The 10,878-nt window shown below is 60.3% G+C and overlaps 1 protein-coding gene across 2 annotated transcripts; it reads left to right on the top strand.

Annotated features, from left to right (window-relative positions):
• Window positions 1-323: 323 nt before the first annotated feature.
• Window positions 324-10,554, top strand: PRRT4 (proline rich transmembrane protein 4). 2 transcript variants are annotated; one of them, XM_060019988.1, is made up of 6 exons: window positions 324-602; window positions 1,835-2,558; window positions 2,644-2,748; window positions 3,074-3,193; window positions 8,192-8,418; window positions 9,453-9,976. In XM_060019988.1, exons 2-6 carry the CDS (start codon window positions 1,907-1,909, stop codon window positions 9,849-9,851), a joined length of 1,503 nt encoding a protein of 500 aa, XP_059875971.1. In that variant the 5' UTR covers window positions 324-602; window positions 1,835-1,906; the 3' UTR covers window positions 9,852-9,976. The 2 variants fall into 2 exon arrangements, with proteins under 2 accessions (XP_059875971.1, XP_059875970.1); XM_060019987.1 differs by having other exon boundaries at window positions 8,192-10,554.
• Window positions 10,555-10,878: the final 324 nt, after the last annotated feature.

The raw sequence follows: 10,878 nt of genomic DNA, 5'->3' as shown, positions 1-10,878 counted from the left end.
GCGGCGCCGGGCTGAGAACGCGGTGCCCGCGCCTGCCGCGGCTGGGCGGCAGCGCCGGGTGAATGAGCGCGCGTGGGGACGCGGGCACAGAGGCGGCGGCGGCTCAGCGCTGCGGTGCGCGCCCGCCTGCCTGCCGGTCAGGTTGGGGGCGGACCGCGGGCCGCGGTCCGGGGGAGGAGGAGGGGAGAGGGCGGGCGCGAGGGGCGGGAGCGCAGGAGGCGGGGAAGGCGGGCGGTCAGAACGCGGCTGCCGCGGAGCCCGGCGCGCGGCTCTGCCGGGGAGCGAGGCTCGCAGCCTGGAGGCGGCGCAGTGGGAGGGAGCGCGGAGCCTGAGCCGGGCCGGGCCGCCTGCCTGGGGCCAGCGCTGCGGGCCGGGGACGGGCCGCGCCAGACCCGGGGCAGCGCGTCGGCGAAGCCGCGGTGGCCGGGACGAGCCAAGGGGGCGTCGGGCGCAGAGAGAACCGACCAGAGTCGGTGGGGCATCGCCCAGCGGGGCGCCTGGGCCGCCGCGACCGCCCCTTCTCGGGGTACTTGTCGGAGGAGACCCGCCTGCGGGAGAGAGCAAGAGGAGCACGTCTGCCGTCAGGGCAGCGGGAGAGGGAGGTGTGTGCGCGTGCGCGCGCGCGCCTGCCTGTAGGGGCGGGTGGGTGGGTGTGTAGGAATGTGCATGTCGGGGGATGACGGTGTGTGCTGTGTGTCTGTAAGGAGCGTGCGAATGTGTGTGTAGGGGTGTGTATGCCTCTGTGTCGGTATATACTGTGTGTGTCTGTGAGGTAGGTGTGTGTGTGTGTGCCTGTGACACAGAGCAGGCTGCGAGCTCACTGAGCTTGGGTCTGAACCCGTGTAGGAGGGAGGGGGCTCGGCAGGACCAAGTGTGTGTGTGTGTGCGCGCGTGTGTGCGCACTTACGTGCAGGGGTGTGTGAAGGGTGAGTAGGTGAGTGTGTCATGGGTGCTAGGTGTGGCCGTGTGTGTGATGTAAGGGTGCTGGGTGCACCTCCGTCCCTGGCTCACCCTCCCCTTCCCCTACCAGATGTAGGCGCCTGGGGGCCGGGGAGTTAGGAGTCTACTGCAGCAGCCCCTTGTCCAGTTTGCCTGCCTAGCCATCTTCCCCCCCCCCCCCCGCCGGAAGCCAGAGATGGCCAAGCTGACCCTCCCCCCAGTACTTCTAGGGTTAAGGGATAGGGAGCCGGCCAAGCCGCAGGAAAGAGGGAAAAGGCTGAAGGGACAGAGCTTCTGCCAGACCAGGGCACCCTGCTTCCCTGGCCAGAGCTGCCTTCTCCATCTCTGCCAGCTCACTCACCCTGTGCTGCATCCCTCCGGGGACCAGTGCTCCCAGGGTCTGAGCGAGCGGACACACATCGTAGAGGGGGCCGGAGCTGGGGTGGGAATGTGCTGAGGCTCACCTGTGAGGGCTAGCTTGTTCACAGTTGTATTACCAGAAGGGTGCTCAGCACATAGTAGGCCTCAACAGATATTTGAGGGAGGAAAGAGAGAAGAGAAGACTCAGAAGGGATCTGAGTCTGGGAGCCACGTCCACTCACTCGCTCTGCTGTCAGTCAAGGATGAGGGCAGCTGGATGCAGTCAGACCCGTCCCCAGACTGAGCAGGTGGGGGAGGCAGGGGCTTAGGGAGAAGGAACCTTGGCTGGGAGAGAAGGGAAACTGCAGGGAAGAGATTCGTGCTGGGGCCTGAATGTTCAGGAAGAAGCTGGCAACTCTCCTTGGGCAGAAGCCTTTGTGTCCTATCCCCACCACCTGCTTCTCTGGGATCAGAAGTCTCTCTGGGGCATCAGATCCCAGGCAGCCAGAGCTCATAGCAACTCTCCTCTCTCCAGGACCTTCGTGCTCAGAGGTGCTGAAGACCTGAGCCCCCTGCCTACCCAGGCCGCCTGAGGCCGGGAGGGGCCATGGCGGGGTATGGCTGTCTGGGGCTGGGGCTGTTCTACTGGGTCCTGCTTGCTGTCCCTGTGGGCGTCCAGGCTGCCTCCTCTGTCCCAGGTGCCCATGTCACCACTTTGGCCCCGCCACCTCAGAGTGAGGCCTCCGTGCTGTCTCTCAACCTGGGGCTTAACTTCAAATTCCACCTTCGGAGACCTGCTGCTGCTTGGGGGAGCTCTGTCACGGAGACCCGGGCACTTTCTCCTGGGCCGAGCCGGGAGCCAGAGGAAGAGGTGGCCGGTGGGCTGAGGACTGGCCCCCTTTGGGAACTCCTGGTGGGCTCTCTCGGGAACTCCCCCCCAGAGCGGGGCTCTGCTGAAGGCAGCTCTACTCCCTGGGCCTCCTCCTGGCCTCTGGAGTCCACATCCCTCCTCGCTGGGCCCACTGACCGGCCCACTGCTCCCTACCAGCCCAGGATGGGCACCATGACCTGGGATACTGCTCTGACAGCTACGGCACCTCCATCCAGTGCTCCCAGACGCCACCAGAGTGAGCTGGAGCTGAAGTTTGACATGGCGCTGAGAGCAGGCGTAGCCCCAACGCTTGGACATCGAACACTGCCCCTGCTGCCCAGCCTGCGGGCCAGCCTGGCAGAGATTGCTGGGCGCCTGGGACCCTTTGGTGAGTACCCACCCCAACCCAAGGAGCGCCCCTGCTGGGCAATCTGGCAGGTAGGAGGAAGCTTCAGCCTGGGCTCCTTTTGCAGGGTTCTTTGGCACTACTGTGTCCCCACTCCGGAACTTATCAGGCCTGAGCCCCCCGGACCCAGTTCCATCCCCAAGCTCTGCCTCTGGAATTTCGGGTTCTCCAGGTGAGTGTCTACTTTACTGCAACAAGCATTTATGGAACACCCCTAAATGCCAGCACCTCCTTTTTCCCTTGACTCAAGGGCAGCTCGCATTCCTTCTCCCAGGGCCTGGGATACCAGCCACTGCTCTATGGCGAAATGCCCTCTTTGCCATGCTAAGTCTGGTTTGGTCCTTGTAGCTTAGCTTCTGGTACACATGTGGCTACAATCCCTGGGACAGTGGCTCCCATAGGTCAGGCTCTGAGAAAGGACAGGATTTTCTCCAAAGCTCCAGAGGCCAACGCTGGCTGGTAGGACGGCAGTCTAGCCCTATGTGCTCCCTTTGCAGGGCTCTTTGGCACCACTCTGTCCCCGCCCCCATCCCCCCAGGAGACAAAGCTCCCAAGTCCAAGGCCACTGGACCCAGCTGCTTCCCTAAGCTCTGCCTTGATTGCAACAGCATCACTAGGTAAGTATCCAATTCATTGAAACTTGACAATTTTTTTTTTTTTTTTTTTGCGGTACGCGGGCCTCTCACTGCTGTGGTCCCTCCCGTCACGGAGCACAGGCTCCGGACGTTCAGGCCCAGCAGCCATGGCTCACGGGCGCAGCCGCTCCGTGGCATGTGGGATCCTCCTGGACCGGGGCACGAACCTGTGTCCTCTGCATCGGCAGGCGGACTCTCAACCACTGTGCCACCAGGGAAGCCTGACAATTATTTATTGAGCACTTACTACATGCTAGCCACTCATCGGCAGTCTGGGATCCTTGTATTTCACTGTCATCACCATTCTCTTCATCACCACTGTGGAGATATATATTAATGGTCTGAGAACAAGTGTTGCTGAGGATGGTCCCACACAGAGTTAAGTAATGGTCCTCTGGGAGTTTTACAATCGCAGGCAGAGCAGGATGTAGACAAATGTATCAGGGGCAAACGGACACAGGAACTCCTTCATGATTTCCACAGCCTCAGCACTAACCCCACCCTCTACTCCAGTCTGCCTGGCCTGCCTCCCTACCCTCCCACTCCGACCTTGGGGCTCTCTCCTTTGCCGTCTGATCTGACGTGACATGCTGTCAGATATAGGCAGAGTTGGGCCCCTCATTGGGAAGACGTTAAAGAGAAGACCTTACACAGACAGATGCCATCCTTGTTCAAGGGAGCCTTTCAGAACACGCACATAGACAAGCTGGTGGTGCAGAGGAAAGACCAGGGGCTCTGGAATCCTGAGACTTGGCTTTGAGACTTGAATCCCAATCCCCTTCCTAACTGGCTGGTGACCTTGGACAGGCTATTTAATTTCTCTGAGCCTAAATTTTCTCCTATATGTGGAGTTTAATAATAGTGCCTATTTTGTTATTGTAAAGCTTCCACATAATGTAACGGGCACAAAGTATTAGCTCATTAAATAGTGTCTGTTAACCTTGCTTCTTTCCCCGGTGTATCCCAAGTACATTCCAGATCTACCTCTCAGACACGGCAACCGTGGCCCCTAAATGTGGTGGGACAACACATACCACAAAAGGCAGAGGGCATGCTGCCTGGGGAGAGGTTCTGGTAGGTGAGGCCAAGGGGGACATGCAAAGGGTTAACTGTGGCTGGGAATCCTCTCAGCCACTCCACACTAGGAACTGGTGCAGCAGTGGAAATCGCTGGTCCCCGCCCGAGCTTCTTCCAGCTCCAGACTTAACGCAGCACCTGCCTGTCGTTTCCTCCCGAGCGGACTCAGCACTCCTGGGCGTGTGGGTGGGGAGCCTGCCATCTCCTCCCCATCAAGCCCAGTGTGCAGCAGTGGCAGGATCTGCTGTGGAGTTGGGGGCAGGCTCTGTGGCCTCAGGGGAAGGATGCTGGGTGGCGGTCTGCCAGCCTTGGTGACAGCGCTGGCCAGGCAGGTTTAATGAGTCTGGACAATATCAGAGGCAGCCCAGCGGCTGGGGGCCCCGCCCTCCTTCCCCCTCCTCTCTACAGCTGCAGGAACCCAGCCTCTTCCTGGCTGTTCCTCTTGGATAAACCCCGGAGGGCTGCAGGCCTCCTGGAGAGAAGGCCAAAGAGCCTTGTTCCTGCCAGCACCTTCTGCGGGGAGTAGTGGCAAGCAGTTAGGGGATAAAGGGAGTCTCTCTGTGTCTTCTCTGGGAACTTTCTAACCTCGGTACAGTTAACCTTTGGGCCTAGGGCTTCTCTTCTCTTGCATTAGGTCTGCTTCACCTCGGACAGAGCTTGCATTCAGCCAGTAAGGGCTGAACAGTTGTGCAGGTCGTTAACATAGTAAAAGACTTCCATACCAGTTGATAACTACCCACTCTCCTTAGCCTCCTGAGCGCCACTCCCCTCCCTGACCACCTGGCTGGCAGCTGTTCTGATTCCCTGAAACAGTGGTTAAATATTTCGAATGTCACCCTTACAAGGAGTACCAATCCTCTGTGATCCTGGAGGTGGGGCTGGGGGGAGGGATGGGGCCAGGCCACTGATCGGGCTGCAGCTTCAGGCATCCAGAGTAGAGAGTGATTCCCCAGCCCTTTGATCGGGGCGCTAGTGGACTTTTCCATAAATTGAGCCGGGCCCTCTTCGCAACTCCTCCCCAGTCTGCTCTGGCTGCACCAGTTACTCACATTGACATCGCATCTCCTCTCTTGCCCCTGAGATCAAGAGGAGTCACAGGGCCAGAGTGGGACCACCTTGTAAGGGAGGCCTGCGCAGGAGAGGGATCCTAGGAAGTCACTACCTTCTGGGGGAAACCGAGGGCCCCTTCTGTGGAAGCCTCAAATGGGGAGACAGAGGATGAGGTCAAGCGGACCCGTCAAAGACAGAGGCTGGGCCTTCTTCACCTGTCCCCACCCATACCTGGCCTGCCCTGCCCCCTGGGAGCAGTGCTCCTAGGTCAGAGCTCTCTCCTCTGACACTTGAGCTGGGCCTGTACTCTATTTCCTGGTTTTCCTTCTTTTTCTGGCTTCTTAGGAATGTTGCAAGTTGCTCTAGTTGCCATAATGCTTTGGGCCAGAGGTGAAAGATGGGGTCTTCTGTGGCCATCGAGTGAGAAGTGGAGCTGGAAGAGGGTGAGGTGGGGCAGCTCTCTGAGAGCTGCACTTGTCTGTACAGTGAGCGAGGAGGAGGCATGAGGGGCAACAGGTTGGCGCAGGCTGTGGGCTCCTGGCTGGGGTCTCCTTGCCTCTCTGCAGAGCCCACCAAGACCGGAAAGACCAAGGAGACTCGTCCACTTTGCAGAAGTGGTTTGGGCAAGGGTATCTGAGGGGACCAATAAATGAGGGGTGAGGGAGAATGTTTGTTTATTTGATCCCACTGGTGTTAGACTGACCCTGTCCCCCCACCGAATCAGCAAGCCGTCAGTTCCCAGCTGAATGATTCCTCATTTAACTCACGGCTGTGTCTTCAGTAGGTGTTTGGGGATGGTCAGTCCATCCAAATGGTGTTCTTTAAACAGGGTTCACAGAGAGACAATGCGTTGATGTTCACTCATTTGACTAATTGTTGACTTTCTAAGGGAAGACAGCCTTTTGTTAGTTAAATCGAGACTTAGTTTGAGGCCAGAAATGGTCACACTCACACAGACACACACCGATGACTGACGGGTGATAAACAGTAGCCCATAATGATCAGACCAACAACAGTTGTATATCAAATGCTTATGATGCACCAGTCTCTCCAAAGAGCTTTGCACACACTGGCCATGTATCCTCATAACAGCCCTGTGCAGTAGGTGCTCTTCCCCATTTTAGACTTGAGGCATATGATGGGACAGGAACCAGGGAACATGCTGCCATTGGCAGTAGGCACCCAGCTGTATATATGTAATTTTTTGGCAGCTCCCTCTCTGCCCTCCCAGTTGCCCAATTCTACCTTCCCCTCCCCTCTTTCCAGGGCTGCTTTCTGGCCCGCTCACTCGTTTTCCTTGTTCTTAGGATTGCTCTGTTTTCCATGTCCCCAGCACAAGCTGGCACTGCCTGGGGTAGGGATGGGGGTGCGCCTCGAGTCTTCCTGTTTTGTCTTGCTGAGGCATGGCTGGGTATGGCCAGGCAGTTGGGGCAAGAGTCTGCTTGTCAGGAGATCCTCCCCGCCTCATTCTACATCTGTCTCCCGTGCATTTCCCCATCGCCATATGGCTCCTCCCATCCTTCTCCACCATCTTTCTCCCTCCATCCTTCCCTGCAGCTGCAGTTCTGCTAAGCCTGCTAGGTGGGGGAGGGAGGTCCAGCGTGAAGCATCTTCCCTTGCTGCCTGGCCATGGAAAATCCTTGGGTCTAACTCTTTTTCACCCCTCTCTAGCTCCAGGAGAGTAGAATTAGGGATCTTAGTCCTCACACTCTCTTACTTGACTTTCCTTTCCTCAAGGGATGTGGGGAAGATGTTAGAGCACAGGATGGGGCTGGGAGCCTAAGTTAGCAAACCCCAGAGCACCTGAGGGCCTCACTCGCTAAGCTATGATCCCCCCCAAATGTTCCTTCCTCAGAGTTCAAGGGTAGTCTTGAGACCCAGGGGAGTCCATCTCAATGTCACCTTCTGTAAAAGGGGGTGAGAACCAAAGGGGCATTGTAAGAGCCTCAGACCAATGCTTTGTAGTTGAGTTAGGATGGGGACCATAGCCATGGGTAGGCCGAGGTTGGAGGTGTAGCAGGCAGGAAGGCCAGTGAATAGGGAAGGCTGTGTTTTCTCAGGGTGCTGGGGATGGGAAAGTCATATCACTCCCCCTGCTGTGTGTGTGTGGGGGGGGCAGTGCGGGGTGGCTTTTCCTGACGAGACAGGGAGAAAGGGGAGCAGCTGAAAAAAGGCAGGGCAAGCTTCTTCTAGCACCAAGGTGGGAGTTGGGAGTCAGGGGTGCAGAACAAGAGATAAGCAAACTAGTATTACGAAGCGCCTCTGAAATCAAGGAGAGGGGCTCAAACTGGTGCTCAGATCTGGATTCTAGCTGCAGCTCTGCCAATGTGTAACCTTGGACAAGTTACTTGGCCTCTCAGCAGAGCCTCAATATCTTCATCTGGCAAAGAAGAGGATTCATTTCTTCAGCGAATATCTGCTCAGTGCCCACTCTGTGCCAGGCACTGTTTTAGGCATGGGTATTCAGATGTGAGCAAAGCGATCCTTGTTCTCACGCAGCCTCCTTCCTGGCTGGAGGATTGAACTAGAGGGGGCTTCTACAGCTCCTTCCACTTGTAAAATTCTGTGACTTCTTAAGAAAAACCCTTTTCAGTGGAATCACAGGGTAATGAACAAAGCAGGGAGTTGGGGGTAGATGGGGTGGGGGGAGGGCATGAGGGCTGAAACTGCAGCCGGAGGAGTTTGATGTGGGAGGGGAGGGTGAGGGGCTGCGAGGTCACTGAGTCTCAAATTTAAGACAAGTCCCTCCTGGAAGCTATGAGGACTCTCTGATTGGCATACAGGCTACTGGCTGTAGGGTGGGCAAGGGGAGGACTGCACGGAATGCCTCACTCAAACGTTCTTTGCCCACAGACTCCACCACCTCCACCTCTGGCCTGGATGACCCCTCTCCCGCCAGCCTTGGGAACCTTTCGGTGCAGCCAGAATGTGGGCCAGGGTCCTGCAGTATCAAAGAACTGCCTGAACGCGAAGCGCAGCCTCCTGCGGCCCCACTGCCCCTCTTCTTCCTGACCCTGGAGGCCGACTGGACAGAGGCCAAGGCTCGCTGGGGTTTGGCCTGGGAGGCCCATGTGTACGGGGTAGGCGCGCTCTTCGGCCTCGTGGCCCTGCTGGCGCTGCTGGCTCTGGCCCTCTTGCCCTGGCGCTGTCCGCCCGGCGCCCCCTGCCTGGCGCTGCTGGACCTGCTCCTGCTCTCCGCCGGGACCACCCGGGCCTTCCCGCTCTTCTACGACGCCTACGGGCACCGCGACCGGTTGCCGGCGCTGGCCTGGCTGCTGCTGCAGGACCTCCCGCTGCCCTGCCTGGCCGCCGGCCTGGGCCTGGCCTGCCTGCTTCTGGCCCGGCCGCGCCCGCCGCGCTGTCCAGCCGCCCTGGCCGCGCTGCTGCTCCTGGGGCTGGGGCTGGCTGCCGCCGCCGCCCTTGGGAGCGCCGCCCATCGCCCGCTGCGGGCCCTGCGGCTCGCCTCCCGCGGGCTGCACGCCTTCCTCGCCGCCCTCCTTTCCGGGCTCCTGCTGGCGCTGTCCTGCTTGGGGGGTCGTCGTCGGCGGGCCGGAGCGCCCCTGGGAGTGTCCGGCTTCAAGGGCGCCACTCCTTTCCCGCAGGCGCGCAGCCCCTTCGGCCCGCTCGAGTCCTGGCGGCGCGCGGCGCGCACGGCCCCAGTGGCGGGCACCTTCGGGCTGCTGAGCGGAGCCCTGCAGGGCTACGAGGTGCTGCACGCGCTGGGCTACGGCGGCCAACCTGGCCTGGAGGGGCCCTGGCCCTGGTGGGCCTTCCAGCTCGGCCTGCGCCTGGGCGAGGTGGGCGTCGCGCTTCCGTTGGCGTTGCTGGGCCTCTACCCGGCGCTCTGCAGCCCCCGCGTGCCGCCGCGCTGCTGGGCCAAGCTCTTCCGCTTGTCCCCCGGCCACGCCGCCCCTCTGCTGCCCGGAGGCTGGGTCGCCGGGCCCCCCGACAAGAAGCCCCTGGGGAGCGCTATCGCGCGTGGCGACGCGGAGCTGCTGCAGCTATGCGCCCTGGCAGGGCCGGGTCCCGACCTCCTTCTCCAGGGAGGAGGCTGCCTTGGCTTCGAAGGCGCGGCCGCCAACCCGGCCCCTTCCCCGGCTTCCTCCCCCTGCAGCGATTACACCGTGGACTTCCGCCCGCCCTCCCCCATCAACCTGCGGCGCAGCATCGAGGAGGCCCTCTGCAGCGAAGCCCTGCTGAAGCCCGGCCTCTTCCAGGGCCCGGCCTTCGGGGAAGCCCTGCAGGGGCTCGGCCTCTACCGCACCGCTTCGCTGGGGGCGCAGACCGGGGCCGGGCCCATTGGGAGGTCTGGGGAGGCCCCTGGTTCCCCCGCGCCCCCCGAGCTCCCCTCTTCCGGGGCCTGGCCCGCGGGCAGCAGCGCCTCATCCGGCTCGCTGTGCGGACTGTCGCGGGACAGCTCGTCCATGCTACTGTGCTCCAGCCCGGACAGGCCCCCTCGCTGTCCGCTGGTCTGCGTCCTCAGTCCCCCGCGGCCCTCAGGAAGCAGCCCTAACCTCCCGGCCTCAGGATCCTACCAGGCCCTGTCCCCACCCTCCCGCGACTCCCCAGAGCCGCCTCCTGAGCTGCAGGCCGAAGAGGCCTTGCTGCAGGAGCAATTCCTGGACGCCTGCCGACAGATTGACGAGCTGAGCATGGGCAGCGACACCATAGACCTGTGAAGATGTGGGCGCCTCGCCGCCCCGACAATACGCCCCCTTCTGGCGCCTGTTTTGCCCGAGACCTGCACACTGTAACCCTTCCCCAATCCCGCCTGGCTCAGATACCTCTCCCCGCTTCCTTTCCCATCCAGGGACTCCTGGATGGGTGAGTCAGCAGCCAGGTTCTGTTGATTGGGAACTAGTGCCACCTTCTCTGGAGCCCTGGGCACTGATGCCCTCAGCTGCAATTCTAGGCTGGCAGGGGTCCCACTTTTCCTTGGCATTCACCAGCAATAAAGCTCCAAGGTGCTCCACTCCAGACCACCACTTCCCACTCTGGTGCTGAGTGAGAGGGGCTGTCCTCAGCCGACCTCAGGGCTGGCCTCAGTCCCCACACCCACCTCTGCCACGCCCGGAAATCCCACCCCTGCGTGAGACTCCCTGTGCTCCACACGATCCTTCCCCATAGAAGGGTCCACGGCCCATCTAGGAGACTCTACAGCAGTAGGGTGGGAGGTAAGCGCTTTCAGAGTTAATTTATCAATAAAATATTTTCAGAGGAGAAAGGTCTCACCTTCTTGGAAAAGCTTAGATGAGGCAATAGCAGCAATGGTTCTGCCAGAGCTGGAAGAGAAGCAGTGTTTGGGTGGGGTGGGTCCCTCCCCGGGTGGGTCCCTCCCAGACCCCAGTGACCTTCACTCCTGACTGCAAGGGGTCTTGTCCTCCGCATGACCTTTCCCCATGGACGGGTCCATGGCCCATCTGGGCTGAGTGAGGGTCCTGGGAGTGGCCCCTTGAAGACCCTTCTGACTCCCTGGGAAGTGGCTTTTCAGAGTTGGATCACTGCCCTGAGAAATGAGGTTGGAAACTCTACAGTCGTTG

The sequence above is a fragment of the Delphinus delphis genome, chromosome 9 (genome assembly GCF_949987515.2).
Source record: "Delphinus delphis chromosome 9, mDelDel1.2, whole genome shotgun sequence".
In the NCBI taxonomy this organism is placed as follows: domain Eukaryota; kingdom Metazoa; phylum Chordata; class Mammalia; order Artiodactyla; family Delphinidae; genus Delphinus; species Delphinus delphis.
Note: the sequence above shows the minus strand (reverse complement) of the source record. Positions and strands in the feature narration are given on the sequence as shown.

Excerpts from the sequence above, each read along its gene's own strand:
- PRRT4 (XM_060019987.1), top strand. The coding sequence starts at position 1,907 with ATGGCGGGGTATGGCTGTCTGGGGCTGGGGCTGTTCTACTGGGTCCTG. Across the intron at positions 2,559-2,643 it reads TGGGCGCCTGGGACCCTTTG|GGTTCTTTGGCACTACTGTG; the intron begins GTGAGTACCCAC and ends CTCCTTTTGCAG. Across the intron at positions 2,749-3,073 it reads TGGAATTTCGGGTTCTCCAG|GGCTCTTTGGCACCACTCTG; the intron begins GTGAGTGTCTAC and ends CTCCCTTTGCAG.